General features: G+C 32.0%; 1 protein-coding gene across 5 annotated transcripts in view; it reads left to right on the forward strand.

The window, feature by feature from the left end:
- The window catches only part of SEMA3A (semaphorin 3A), a 458,699-nt gene that overhangs the window by 421,943 nt on the left and 20,484 nt on the right, over nt 1-16,272 (forward strand). For all 5 annotated transcript variants that reach the window (XM_088797782.1, XM_074340665.2, XM_074340667.2 and 2 more), the window contains 3 exons: nt 1,780-1,871; nt 11,089-11,130; nt 15,283-15,440. In XM_088797782.1, the coding sequence (XP_088653908.1) occupies nt 1,780-1,871; nt 11,089-11,130; nt 15,283-15,440 (292 nt within the window). The remainder of the gene's footprint in view (nt 1-1,779; nt 1,872-11,088; nt 11,131-15,282; nt 15,441-16,272) is intronic.

Raw genomic sequence — 16,272 nt, forward strand, 5'->3', positions numbered from 1 at the left:
AATAAATATTAGTTTATTTAATGTCAAATTATAATAGATATCTCTACAGAATAGTTACGTTTGTTCACTAATGTCACACTTGCCTGTTTCTTCACCTCTGGCCTAAGCATGTTGAGAAGTCCCTCACTCATTGTCAGTGCAACAAAAGCTTGCTTCTGACTGTTTGACCAAAGAAACCCAATCATGAGTTTTTAATTCCTCTTGACACAAGTGGCCCTTAAAGGAGCCAGTTTCATGAGCATGTTGAATATCTGATGATGTGCATGGCTATCGGTCAGCACAGACCAGGGTCATCTGTCAGCAAAGTAAATTGATTACAGTAATTTTATCTTTTAACTAAGTAGTACATCATAGTGTATTGATCCTAGTTGAGTAATCTGATTCAATTTGTGTGAAATTGTTTGAAATACTACTCAGTAAAACTGGATCTGGAGCACAGATAAAGTTATGTTTGGATACTGGAGATCCATCAGAGGCACAGAGTCAATTAACCTAATTTACCTTCAATCTTTGGTGTTATGAGTAGTCTAATGTCCTGTCAACGTAGAAGGATCCTCTTAAAAGTGTCCATTTTGTTTTGTTTTGTTTTTGTTTTGTTTTGTTTTTTAACTTTTTTAGGGTTACAGTAGCAATCTTTTTGATCTCACATAACGTATATCGAGCCCCTGAAAATGGTTATCCATGGTATGAATACGTTGCATTATTTTTCTGGTGTAACTTATTCTTTACTAACAAGATTTTCTGCTCAAATAATGAGCCTGATAAACGTGATTAAAATGAACCAATTGAAGCTGAAAATAATTCATTAGCTGTAGAAGAATTGGAATGTTGAAGAATCAGTTTTTTGTGTTTTTTTTTTTTTTTTTTTTGGTTTTGGTTTTTTAATTTAATAAGGGTCTATTCTTCAATCTATTAAGGAATAGGAACATGCCTGTAAATACTGGAAAATTAATATCTTCTTAACCCAACTTAGAGTAAAAGTGACAACTCTTATTAAAACAATCTGTTTTATCAGTGAAGATTATAATAAACAATGCTTGAAATTTACAGAACGTGTTCAGTTTTTATGATTTATGCTTCTTAATTTTAAATTTCTTTAGTACTTTAAAATTGATTAACCAATATGTTAACTAAAACTGATTAACCAATTGGAAAAAAAAACTGTAATAAGTAATCCAAGGTGTTTATTTTGAGAAATCAGGTTATTGTCATTCATTACTTAATGGTCATTGAGCTGCAGTTAGGGGCCTCCAAGTACTAAAGACTTTCAGGCGACAAAAGGATGAATAGCCAGGCTCTGAAGCTCTAGCTACCTGTTCTTTGTTCTGTTGCTTGACAACATTCCTTGCATTTTGCATCTGCATTAAATCTCCATCATAGTCCCTGATTTCATAACAAAAGTGGAAAAACCTGTCATGTCAAAGTATTAGCTTTCTTTTTCCTAAAACATCCGACAATTGAGATTAAAAATAATAAAAATAATCAATCCAATATAGTGATTATTACATATTTTTCAATTATGTAAGTTCAGGATAAACTCATCTTCAAAGCTTTGTGTATTTCTAAAAAGTCAACTATTTTTATTCCACGTCTCTGTTTATAGTTTATGTAGTTGCATGAAATGCATTTGAATAAATTACTAATGCTGTAACAAAGATACACATTAAAAGAACGACTGAGGTCAAAATGTTCTTTCTGGTCAAATACTGATTCCTTTCATTAACACTAAAGTCTGTTCAGATCTGTTTAAGTTGTGCTCTTCTCTACTTTCTTTCAAAGATGTTGGAACAGTTCTTAAAGTAGTTTCAATTCCTAAGGAGACTTGGCACGATTTAGAAGAAGTTCTGCTGGAAGAAATGACAGTTTTTCGGGTGAGTGCTGCTTAATTTCAAGTGTCAACAAGCTCACTTGTATGTCTTTCCCCCAGGACAGCTGCACACTAAACTTGGTACGGACAAGTAGTCTAGCATACTCTTCTAATTAGCTTGTCAATTAGAAAGCCAGACACTAGTCAAAATAAACCTTGAAATGTTCAGTGCTAGTTAAATCTAAAAATGTAAAGAAATATAATCTTGGCTCATATTTTGTTTCTTCAGTGATAAAATATATGATTTACACTTTATATTATTTATGTAAGTTACCTCAATGAACAAATTCCATGTACTCCCCCACTAGTCAAAACTTTCTCTTTCACAATTTTCAGCATAAGTGGGATGATAGGTAACTTCCATGAATGTACTAAGGGAAATGAATATACATTCAGAATGACAGGGGAATGAAGACATTTCAACCATTTTGTAGCTTATTCATGAATCGTTTTATATTTTCTTAAAGAAATCATTTGTTAGAAAAGGAGGCTTGAGGTTTTTATATCACTGGTGGCAAATTTGTTATGGATTCTGAGTCTACACATTTGAGAAATGTTCAGATATATGTCCCTTTGTACTGAATCATGGATGGCCCAGGTAAATTTATATAGGATTTGGGGTAGAGGCAGCAGGATAGGTTGATAGAGAGAGAAGAACTCAAGTAATATAAACACACCACATGTCTGTTGTTCCTTTTGGAAAGTTAATTTAATAGAAAGAGTTGAATTGAAGCACACCTTGATAAGAATCATTTATGAGATATGACAGGGAAGTATATGCCTATAAAAGGTGTTACTTCAGTTTTTGATAAAGCACTAGAGCAAACATATGAGACTGTAAAATAAAGAAACTGGAATTTGAAGAATTTTATGGACAAAATGAGAAAACATTGGATCTAGTCTCACAACTTAAAATGATCTCACTTAGTTCCAGTGTGTCAGATACTTTATCTATAAAATGAAGCAGCTGGATTAAATTTTTCAGTTGATTAAATATTTTAATTGTAAGCAAAGTCTCCCTAAGGCTTTTCTTAGCCCCATATTTCCAGACCATCTTATTAACTCAGTAGGGCTCTTGCTCACTATTAAGTACTATTTAGAAGAGAAAATGAAGTATAATATGCCAAGCTCCCAATGTATATTCATTCAACTAAAATTGCGATTAGCACTGAAACAAATAACTGGTAAATCATGACATAGACATCCTGTAATAACACTAAACGATGTTCTAATGGAAAGAGTTTAGGATCTTCAGTCATATATCTACATGGTACTTCACTTAGGAACACTTATACGGTCCCTTTGAGCATGCCCATCAGTAAAACAATGAAAATAAGCCTATTTCAGAAGGAGGCTAGGAGAATTAAAGCATCCACGATAGTGCTAGGGACTGTGATAAAAACTGTACCGTTAATGTAATTTTTTTCTAGTTTAGCTACACTGAAAATAAGCCACATTTCCAGTAGTCTTTTCAACTACTTCTTGCTGTAAGTCTTCAAAATAATAAAATTGTTATAATTATATCATGATTTTTAAAATCAGGTACTTTGACCTTTATTTATGCCTGCTATAGAGTGATAACTACCCCTGTGGTTCACTAAGTTCTATTTCAGTATTTACACATTGATACTTGAGCCTATAAATTCAAAAATACAATTATCCAAATGGACTGTGTTAGCAATATAGAGTAGTCCACCTAGATTTAGCAAACAAATTATGGGCACTAAAGGGTAGATAAATAAATTGCTGTCTTGTGTCCATTGTTGTGCCTCCCAGAACCTAAAATATGTTTTCCTCCAACATTTATTAAATGAATGAATAAATCAGTATTGATGAAAAAATGAAATATATGAAACTAAAGAGTTTAAGGTCTTCAAGGGAAACCATGCATAATGTGAGGTGCTAGAGTATGAGGACAATAAACTGGGAACAGCAACAAGTTGTACTGCTGATTATATCCCATATTACTGTCCAGTAGAAAAAAAATTTACCAATTCTGTATATTTGGAAATTTATACTGCCACCGCTGTTGCAAATGAAGTTACAGAAGACACTAAAATATTATGCTAACTTAAGAATTTCTTAAGTATTTCCAAAATCTCTTACTTAGGGATTTGTCATGGTTCATTTGTATATTTCCTTTCAGTTGTATATTATTTAAATATTTTTATTTATTAATTCAAATGTAAACAAATATGTTCTTCCTACCATGGTTCTGGCAAAATGCTAAGTTTTGATAAACATAATAAACCTCATCCTTGACTTATGCAGCTTACAGACGCTTACATGTTCTGTCTCATAATTCCAAGGACTTAATTGATTATCTAGAAGTACAATTAAGTTTTATCTTGTAGAATTGCATCAAGTCATGTCATGCCATTTTAAAAATAAGGTAATTTTTATTATTTAATTATTTTCTGGGATTTTATAAATCAGAACATGCATAATTTTACAGTAAAACTATATTCTAATGAATTTTCATTACCCATATCTCTGGGCTTTTAAATTTGCATTTCACATCTTAACTATGTTCTTTAGTACATTAATAAAAATTTTAGTTTTAGAATATGCTAATTTACACTGATTTTAAGTGACTTAACAAAATCTTTAGAAGTTGCAAGCCAACAATCTTGCAAGAAGTATTTTATATCTATTAGATTTTATTAGTATATTGCAGTTTTGAGAAAAATACTGAATTACACCTGAATTACACCTATGATAACTATTGAATGGCATTGTATCATTTTTAAAATATCATGAGAAAGACTCTTTATCAGTCTCTAACAATTAAGTATAAATTAGTAATATTGTGCTGCCATCAAAATAATTGTTTATGAATTTATGATTTTGTAAAAATACTGTTAGCAACTTAGAACACATCTCATTCAATAGATAAATGTTCTAGTTTGCTCCCATATTCTTTGCTATGCATTATTGTCATTACGATTTCTTTGACGTACAAGTAGACAAAACATATTTGGGCAGAGTTTAGAGAAATATTTACTTTCAACATTCTATTCTATCAGGCAAAGTTCATACATATATTGTGGTCTAGCAATTGGAATATTTCACTGTCAAACTTTGTTTAATTTTGCAGTGGGAGAAAAAAACACATTAAAGCAATTGCTATATACAGTGCAACAAGCAGAGAAATGTTACAGTTGCTGTATTTCTATTTGAGCATTGCAAGTCATTTCATTTAACATAAAATTAAAAAGGATTAACCTGAGCATTACTGTAGTTTGACAAGGAAAATAGACAAGGAACAAATATAGGGTCCTGGTAGTATCTGATACTTTTGGATTTTAAAAAGAAAGACATTTAATGTCAACCAACCAGTTACGTTTACCATAATATCATCTCCAGGAGACCATGTTCATTATGTTCCCTTGCTAGACTGAATAACCAAATCTCATATAAAATGCTGAATTAATGCCAGTACTACGTTCATTGCCATCTTGAGGTTGGTTTTAAGAAAACACCCAGGATAATCACAGGACATTCCAGTGGTTTCAATTACATCCACATACTTTTATTCTGGGTGAAATCAAATCCCGATCAGAGTATAGAAACAAAAATATTCCTCCGTAATAAAAATTTCCACTTTAGAGTAAAATTTTAATAGGTAATAAGAAATGAAATAAAATTGGCAGTGCTATAGGACTCTATAAATGACTTTTACTTGCCATTATATATTCAAAATGGTGTTAAAGTACTAAGACACAAACCTAATTCCAATTATTATTGTAATGATAAATCTGTATTTGAATCATATTCACTATGTGATAATGAACAAGTTGGTTACAGTCAATTGATCCTCAACTTACTCATTTTATAAATTTTTAAAGTTTTGTTTTAATTAAAATTACTAGGAAATGGTAGCTATTCTTAACCAGTTATACAAAGGAAAGTCTCTTTTAAAATGCTTGAAAATTCCATACCTATACCTTGTTTTAAAATATTCAAAAGGTATAAAAGCCAGACATATGTTGATTTTCACTTTACTCACTGTGGAATTTTTTTTCCAGTTCAAAGAGGGTTTTATTTTTGAGACAGTAGACTATTACATCTAGTTGCAGCACATGTAGTGCAGTCGGTTTTATTTGTAGTCCTATTGACTGCAAAAGATTGCAAGGCAGTTACATCAATAACACATTCATTTTAAACCCAATTTATGCAATATTCCATGAACAGCTGAGCAAATAAATGAGTTTAATTTTCATTCAAATGTAAAACATAATTGATGCTTTCCAAAACCTAGACTATTAAGTCATTCTAAAGGAGTGTCCATGTGCTTAGCATCCTGGAAGCTATGTCAGCTTCTCCTGGGATCAGCAGGTGGAAAAGCTCTGCGAGTGCAAAAGTTTAATAAGGACTAGATTAAAATATCTGAAAAAATATATAGTAAATTGGAGTCATAGAAAATCTTGAAAAGATGCTAAGTTTTTCATTTCACTCAAACACCAATTAAATTTGCAGTTGAAACGAGTTTCATGAAAAAATGCTTATCAAGCTACATCTGCTTTAAATGGAAGTCATATTTACCACCAGCTCTTTCTCCGAAAAACATAGCTTATTTAAATGGATGTCATCTTAATATATTATCTATTAAAATTCAACCACAGGCAGCATATAGTATATCCTATTCCAAACTGTTATTAATGTTCTGGTCTAAAAAATAAACATTTTTTTTTTTATTATTATTAAAGTTTATTGGGGTGATAATTGTTAGTAAAGTTACATAGGTTTCAAGTGTACAATTCTGTAATAGATCATCTATATATTGCATTGTGTTTTCACCACCCAGAGTCAATTCTCTTTCTATCACCATATATTTGATCCTGTTTACCCTCATCTACCATCCCCCTACCCCCTTACCCTCTGGTAACCACTAAACTATGGTATGAGTGTATGAGTTTTTGTTTCTTTGTCTTGTTCCTTTGTTGCTTTTATTTAATATCCCACATATGAGTGAAATCATATGGTTCTCAATTTTTTTTCTGTCTGACTTATTTCACTTAGCATGATAATTTCATGATCCATCCATGTTGTCGCAAATAAGTTTCTTTTAATTGAGGGATTCCAGAATCCTAATTTAAGAATGTTGAATTCATAATGTGATACAATGGAGTTTGGAGTGGATAGGAGTTTGTTTCATTATACAATTTAGGCATGAATTAATTCATTTCCATCTACTTTGTAGGTATTTAATTCAGTGAACATGAAATGTATCAATATTAGTCAGCTTCACTTTTATATAGTTTCACTTAAAGTTTTAAAAGAACTTAGACATAGCTAACTTTTATTTCAATTATACTACCTATGAATTCCCTGAGAGGCACTTCCTTGTACCTTTACTATAAAATGTATTTCGTGAAAGTCTGTATGAAGTTCACTGCTTGTATAATCACATAATCATTTCTCATGTGAAACTGTTGGAATGGAGGAAGTTGCTGTGGAAAATGTTCCTAACTCTTCTAAATTCTGTTTGGATACATTGATTCCAATATTGCATAAACTTAAATACAGAAGTCTGCTCTGTCTTTTAAGATGAAAATCAGTGATGATTGTCCCTTTGATTTTTGTGATTTGATGTTACAAAATTCTAAAGATCATATCTCTGCAAAAAAAAATTGGTAGATATTTCTCTCATCATAGTTGTATTTATGATTGATAATTATTATAGAAAAATTATTTTTAATATCATTAATTTAAACTATGAAAATGGGAAACTATAGGAAATCTCTAAATTATCCCATTAAATTAATTTATATATTAAATCATTTGTTTCATTGTATCTCAGGCAGGTTGTCTTAAATTTGTTAACACAATCCTATGCTCAGCTCAGATGTTGGGGTTTGAAGTGGTAATTTGTGATTCTATAGCACTGAGGGGGTGATTGAAACCACAACAGTGGATGAGCTCTCCAGAAAAATAAGGTAGCATCTAAAGGAGAGTGGAAAGGATTCGGCAAGTGCTGTCTTGTGTCCATTGTTGTGCCTCCATGCTGAAGGCAAACGTGAGCAATGGCTGGCGGTTGAGAAGACTCTGAAAAAGGCTAAGAATAAATAGTCAATAAAGAAGTCAAAGGCATAAGGAAATTTAATACAGGAAGCAGTCAAGAATAAATGAGTGGTCAATAGTGCCATATTAAACAAAGTCCAGTAATAATAATATAGACTGAAAGTGTCTATTCAGCAATACAGTTCTTTGATGATTTCTGCGACTGAGAATCATGGGCAACCTCTCTAAAGTAAGGACTATGCTCAGTGGGCTGAGGGATAAATGACATTGAATGGGATATGAACAAGTAAAGAAGTTGAGTATAGAACACTTAGATTATTTTTGAAGAAATTCCAGCTAAATTTGAAAAATTGAGAACTTTGTTTAGTGATGGCTGCTTTTATCTCATATACAAATTCAGTAAAAGGAACAGAGTACACTGGGAAAGTCAAAAAGATTGGAGAGAAAGGAGAAAATTGGTAGACAATCAATTCATTAATTCACTTGTTCATTCATTCATTCATTCTTTCATTCATTCATTCAACAAATATTTATTGAAAACTTATAATTCCAGGAACAATCTCAGGTGCTAGAGATATGTCAGTGAGTGAAACAAAAATCCTTGTCCTAAATGTGTGTATGTGGGGTTGAGATTAGTGAGGAGAGACAAACAATTAAGAAGATATGAGATGCTTCTGCTGACCCCCCCAGCCCTCACATCCTATCAGCCTCACCTCTACCTCTCTGTGTGTTTTACGCTTTCTGCCCTAGGACTTCTCTGACAGCAAATAAGGGAAAATAAGAGTCATACCTGGGAGTGTGGGAGATTTAACACCTCTGTGTGCATCCGCTGAGTAATGGAATAAATAAATACGTTTGTTGGTACAAACCTCAGTGGACAGTACTGACAATCATTGTGCACTATCTTTATATTTTCTCACAGTAGTGATTTCCATGACACATCCTTTGATGTGTCACATCCATGACACCTCCTCTCAATTATTGTCCCTCACTCCTGCTCCCTGCTTGCATATAAGAGCTTACCTCAGATTCTGCTTTGAGATATGGGGTCAGGGAGATGTATAAGACACAAGATAAATGCTATATATATTACATATATAACATGCATGGTATATATATCATATGTATATAAGTTCTGACAATTAAGTTCATGAACTCATCCTAGAAAAAGTTCTACATACTTCATTGCTGAATATCATTATGGTCACCTTCAAAGTACTCATCTTGGGAAGCTATGCACCAACACCAGTGCCTAGCCCATCATTCAAAGCAATTTTGGAACTCTTTTTCTGCAATGTCCATCAGAGCTGTCGTCGTATTACCCTTGATGTCCTGAATGTTATTAAAATGTCTTCTTTTCAATATTTCCTTTATCTTCTGGTCAAGAAAGAAGTCATTGGGGGTCAGATCAGGTGAGTAAGGAGGGTGTTCCTATACAGTTATTTGTTTACTGGCTAAAAACTCTCTCACAGACAATACCGCGTGAGCTAGTGCTTTGTCATGATGCAAGAACCATGAATTATTGGTGAAAAGTTCAGGTCATCTAACTTTTTAATGCAGCCTTTTCAGCACTTCCAAATAGTAAACCTTGTTAACTGTTTGTCCAGTTGTTACAAATTCATAATAAATAATCCCTCTGATATCAGAAAAGGTTAGCAACATCATTGCAAAAAGTTTGCTAACTTAATTGTCAGAACTTCGTACACATATGCATATTTATCCCAAATTAGTAATCAGCACTAAAAAGAAAAACTAAAGCAAGAAAAGGATATGGGAGTGTGTGTGTGTGTGTGTGTGTGAAAGAGAGAGAGAGAGAGAGAGAGAGAGAGAGAGAGAGAGAGACAGAGAGAGACAGAGAGAGACAGAGAGAGAAAGAGAGAGAGAGAATAAGACTGGAAATATTTTAATAAACACTATGCGCCAAGCACATCTGTAAAGTGCTTTACATTAACTCATTTAATCTTCTCAACCATCCTATGAGGAAGGCACCATCATACTCATTTTTCAGATGAGAAAACTGAATTACAATGAGGTTATGTACCTCACTTAATATCACACTTCTGGTCAGGTTTGAGTTACTATTTGAATCCATACTGTTTGGCTCCAGTGTCTAACTCTACGCTTTCTTTAGGGCTCAGCCTCAGTCACCTACATAATGATGGCTTTTAAGATCATTCTTCCTAGCTAACCCTCTTTCTCATTAGCCAAATCTGAAATCCCCAAACAATCTCCGTCTTAGTGTTGTTTTGTCATTGTTGAAAGATATGATGGAACACAGTTCAATGAAAGTGAATCGAAGGATATAATCTAATGTATTCAGGTGAATAGCCTTTTGGTTGTCTAAGTTTGTCAATTAACAGTGTTTATTTATGCAAATTATGTGTGTTCATGATAGGCTTCTGTACAACTGAAACACTTAAGCGAGCGTTTTCATCCCAACTGAGTTTGCAGAGTCCTTGACACCTGGAAACTGGCCTGATACTATCAGCTTGTCATTATTTTTATCAGGAGCTGGCCTGGCATTCTCTGCCAGGCCATAATGTTCTCAGTGGAACACATAAATTTTCACAAAACAGCAACATCAGACAACATTACTCTGAAACCATGGTGAATCAAGAGGAAACCAAGACCTTTCTGTAATTATGTCTGAACACAGGCAAGAACATAAACATTGTCCAAACCGTAAAAAAAGACCAAATGCCAGCTATCCTGCCCATGTGAGCAATTGTTACTTTTTACCAACCACTGCTTTATTGTCACTCTGTTTTTCCTTCCTTCTAAGATTTATGAAGATACCTAATCATGGAATTACCTCTGCTTTTTGATAGCATCCAATGTAAAGCAAAGCCCCACTTCCTTGAACCCTGTCTCAAATCACCTAACAAGCCTCTATCATGTCTTTTCCAACACACACTGAGCAGTCCCTTGGTGTCCCTTATTGCAATGAGCAATAAATGCAACTTGACCAACTACAGGTGTGTTCTGAATGGTCTTTGGCTGGAAGACATTAATACACTCTTATTGTCTGATCCACACATTTAACACTCATCTATGCAATTTCTTTCATGTGTCTTATTTCCCAATTATATTGATTCTTGCAGGCGCTGAAGTTACCTCTCTGAAAACTTATGTTGGTGTTTTATGTTAATTAATTAATAACTTTTATAACTGGTTCACTTTTTTTTTTTCTTCTTTAGGAGCCAACTACTATTTCAGCAATGGAGCTTTCCACTAAGCAGGTAATATCATTATGTATTAAAATCAGTATTCTATACTTTTTTAAAAACTTTGTCTTTCAAATATATAAATATATTTATGATCCATCAAATTTACAGATTTGTTAACAAATGTTCAATAAAACAAGCTAAAAGGAAGAATGTTCTTACAAGTTAGTAGAATGAAAACTAAAAATAATTTTCTTTGCCCTCATGTTTTTCACCAATCTCATACACGTCCTATAAATATATTTCTTAGATCATTATTTGTTGTAAATTTTATTTTGTAGTATTTCTTTTTTGGACATTGTAATGTAATTTAATTAATCATTATTTTCATCTACCTATATCTATCCTTTAAAAATAATAGTGGTGGATATTTTAGAATATAAATAAGTTTATAGTTTAATTTCATTTGCATGTATAAACAAAATGCATTTTATCAGATAATAAAATTAAGCACTGGACTATATATATTTGGAGGATCTTGACTTAAAAGGTAATTTTACTTTTCCAGTAGTTTTATGTTCTAGAGACAACATTTAGTTTGGCTAAATACAAAAGGAAAACAGCAAAAATGGTCACTACCAAATGATATTATTGAACTCCATGAAATCAAAGGTTATGGACAGCATGTTAATAGTCTTTCCATTCACACTGAATGAGTGCTTTGTCAAGACACTTCTAATAAATTATCTTTTCCCCATAAGTGTTACCTAGCCTTTCTATCCAGTATATAATTAATAAATATATCTATAGGCTTGAATACTGAGTTGAGTTAATTATTAATTATTAAATAACCTAGTAGAAAAAAAAAAAAACTAGAATGGAGTAGGGAGGCCCTCACTCACTGCAGTGAAAGCTAACATACAAAAATTTTAAATATGAGAATCATTTGGCTAATATCATTCCTCGACTGTTCTGTCTATGACTGTGCATAACTCCTAAAATTGTACAAGACACTAAATACCATGCCAATAAAAGTCAGTGTATATCCTTTCCTCACATACATGTCAAAATAGATTGATAGTCTCCAAAATATTTACGGAAACTCAGAGTGCCGATATTATTTACTTCATACTGTTATCTTACACTTCATAAGTATGTGTTCACCTGTTCTTATAATCTAAAAATTGTCAAATATTGGGAAGGAAATCTGGGGATTTCCAGGATGAAAGGGAGACTGGGATTTTCTTTTCCATAATGATTTTTTAAGTTATTTATTCTCTTCTAGGTTTCATTGCCAATCTTAATCACATTATATTCAGTATTGTAAAACATTCCTTTCTGTTTAAAAAAAATTAAACCACCTTAAGAATTGCCTATTGAATGCAACACATTTCACCAAAAAACAAACAAACGAAAAAAAAAAAATAGTTTATCAATTTAAAATACCATGATACAAGAAAGTATCCCTAAATTTCATTCTCCATTATTGGAAGTTTGATTTCATTATTATGTGACTCAATTTCCATGCGTGCTCATGGAAATTTTAAAATTGAGGCACTAATTCCAAGAGCGACAAGCAGTGTTGCAACTAATTTTATGGATAAATGGACTCATCGCCTGCTTTATGACCTGCAACTTGTTAAGGAGGAGAGTGAGAAAGCCTGTGGTGATGTTAAATTGGGCAGAAAAAGCACATCAGGTTACTTACTAGTGACTGGATTATGCTCAGTGGTGCCTGCAAGCCTCCCCTATATTTCATTTCGATAGCATAATTGGTTTTGCAAATCATTAATAGCACTGCAGAATAATTGTAAAATATACGCTAGCCATTGAGTTGTATTTAATTTTTGGCATTTATATTTTATCACACTTCAGGTTTCATTACAATAATTTCAGTTGCCATATTTTGGGTTTTCTATTTTCCCCACATATAATTTCTGTTTTTCTCTTAAAGGGATTTGACAGATTTAGATATTACTTAAATAATAACAACTCCTTTTTTACTCCAATGTCATATTCTTAAAAATCTGTAAGTATAAATTTTACTTCCTAAAAGCTGTTGGCCAACCATAGAGATCTTTGAATTAAGTATGACCAACTTGATCAATAGCTTTTTAAACAGTTACGACCACAACACATGGTTTGGCATGCCCATTTTTTCCAATGCCAACTATGTTTGTGGATATTGCTACCTCCATTTTAACTAACTTAATTGTTTAAATGTGACGTGTCTGTTTCATTTTTTAAATTTACATTGAGATTGCTTGCTTTCAATATAATCTAAGTTTATTTTTTTAAAAAAAGAAAAGATTTTTTTTGGAAGAGAGAAATAAAAGATGGGAAGAAAAAAAAAAGTTCCTAAGAGAGATACAAATCAATCGGTCTCTCAACAAAAAGCTTAATAGTACCTTATATTTTCCTCCCAGGGACTTTAACTGTCATTTCTTAACTTGCCATGGTTTGTATAATCTTTCAATATAATAATAAGAGATGAATGTAGTAAAAACCTGAGCAGCTGTAATATATACTATATACTATACTAGAATATTATACATTATAAGTAGTTTCCATTTACTGGAATGGAGTAATCAATGTTTATCAGGATAACTGCTTCTACAATGGTTTAGTTTTTATTGCATCACTTCCTTCCACTTATTTCCCTTTCTTGTATTAAGATAAAAGTTAGTTGGTTAGCTTTAAGCGCAGAATTATTTTCTATATAAGTACTCCTTGTAACCTCAATAATTTATTTGGTTCCAATAGATACTTCAGTCTTTATTCAACTTACCTGTTTATTCATATATATGCAGTCCATCTTTAAAAGTGTTTTGGAAATGCTATATATATATATATATATATATATATGTATATATATATATATATATATATATATATATATATATATATATATATATAAACATTGTCCGGCAATTTGTAGTATTTAAAAGTACACCATGGTTCAGAGAGCAGCTTTTCTGTAACTTAGTTTTTTTTATTTATATAGTTGAAAAATGAAAATACTCTTAAGGTCTTTTTTATGCATATTGTTACATGTTTCAGTATTTACACAACTTTTATTTAAATCTTGCTATAATTATTCAATCTTTAGTGCAGGGAAAGGGATCTATGACACCAATAATTTTATTTGTGTTTCATTTTGTTTTTACATAAATTTGCAACTGATATACTATACTACATTGACTCAACTTTGTTAAAGGCATTTTTTACACAATACTGAAATCTTGATTAGTTGCTGCTGAAAAGTTTTTGTTTTGCTTTGTTTTGTTTTTCTATATCCTGTCTCATTTGATAACTCCAAACTAATTGAGGATAAGACATTATAGAACATATTATCTGGATGCATACTTTAAAGATTCTGTTAGACATGCTCATTTTATAGATAAGGAAATTAAGTCTTACAAAAGTTATGTGACTGTCGCAAGATCACACAGAGTTAACACAGGGCAAGACCTAGAATCCAGGTATTTCGAGGCCCAGTTACAGCACCTTTTTCATAACACCTGAGCTTTTGGTTCAAGTCTACTGCAGTAGTCAGAGTGTACTTGATCCCCCTCTTTGATGATTTTTCCAATAAGAAGTAATTTAATAGTTATGATTGAAGTAATCTTCCTGGAGGTAGTGCAAGGACAAGAGAGTTGGTGTTGAGCAAAACTTCTTACAAATCCGAACATTGAATTTTTGCCCTTTCCCTTCTTACAGGAGGGGAAACTACATTCCAGGCAATATAGTAGGATAACCAGGAGTCAGAAGCAAATGATCCCTGCCTCAGAAATACATGACAGAGTAGATAATCTGATTAATCAAAATTATAAACAGTAGAAGTAAAAGCAAATGAGCTATCTAAGAACAAAAACCAGAAGTTCGGAATAGTCCATTGTTTGAAGCCTTACTATACTTTCAAAACATTTTACTTTAATTTAGGTTATTGACATATACCTATTAATGTCTTCCTTTAGCTTCCCTTGGTTTTATACTTATGAAATACACCTGTTTCAGTCCATTATTTAAATTTTGATCTTGCTCTGTTTTAAATGGTCACATTATCTGCCAGGCCTTTGAATAAACTACCAATTAATGGGATTATTTTTTAAAACTAAAAATTAAATTTATCTTTGATAAGATATGTATGAGTAAACTTTTTTTTAAGAAAAAAAGAGATTTGAAAAACAAGATAGTTTTTGTCATAACAGTAATCTCTTTCCACAGCAACAACTATATATCGGCTCCATGGCGGGGGTTGCCCAGCTCCCTTTACACAGATGTGATATTTACGGGAAAGCCTGTGCTGAATGCTGCCTGGCCCGAGACCCTTACTGTGCCTGGGATGGCTCTTCATGCTCGCGCTATTTTCCTACTGCAAAAAGGTAGGAAAAATATTAGAAATAAATGCAAATGTTTGCTGTTCATCTTACCTGATTCCATTTTTAGAACAGCTTTTTTCATATAAGTATATCAGCTTTTTTTGATGAGTAAAAGAGGTTCAGAAGATTTTTTTTTCTTTCCCTTACGCAGTCAAAAAAATCAGAAAACTGTATAATAGAATGATTGGGTATTAAATGTAATGGAACAAATGGTTTTAATAAGTTACTAAGGGAAATCTAAAACATCACAATAATATCCTTGAATGTTTAAACTTGGAAATTATAAAGTTTTACAACTTCATGTTACACAGGGGGAAAACCAAGGGCCAAAGCCACAGAGAAAGTCACAAACAGAATCGAAAGTAGGCCTTGTGTTTTTTAACCAAAATGCTGTTTTGCCCCAAAATGCTCTTCTTTTTCAATCCAGCAACATTCTATCCTGGTTTTAAATTTTAATAAGGCAATTTATATCCTTGGATGAACAGAAAATTCTCAGAGAAAATAATTTATTTAACCTTTAAGTTGTAGAGCGTATCCAGGGACCCAGTTATAAAAACTTAAGAAAAATTATTTTTAGTTTTGAAGATATCATATTTTTTGTATAATGTTGATTAACTAGCATCAGAATATATATCTTTATTTGACCCAAAAAATTAAAAGTTCAACATTAAATTTATTGGAGTAATATTATAGTATCATCTTGTACTTGTACTTGCAGTGATTGACTTGAAGTATAAAACTGCATAACTATATATATATATATATATATATATATATATATATCACAAATATTTTAAGTATACTCTTGGTAATACTTAAAAGTAATTTTTTCGGT

The sequence above is a fragment of the Rhinolophus sinicus genome, chromosome 4 (assembly GCF_057876585.1).
Source record: "Rhinolophus sinicus isolate RSI-liver-muscle chromosome 4, RSI-T2T, whole genome shotgun sequence".
NCBI lineage: Eukaryota > Metazoa > Chordata > Mammalia > Chiroptera > Rhinolophidae > Rhinolophus > Rhinolophus sinicus.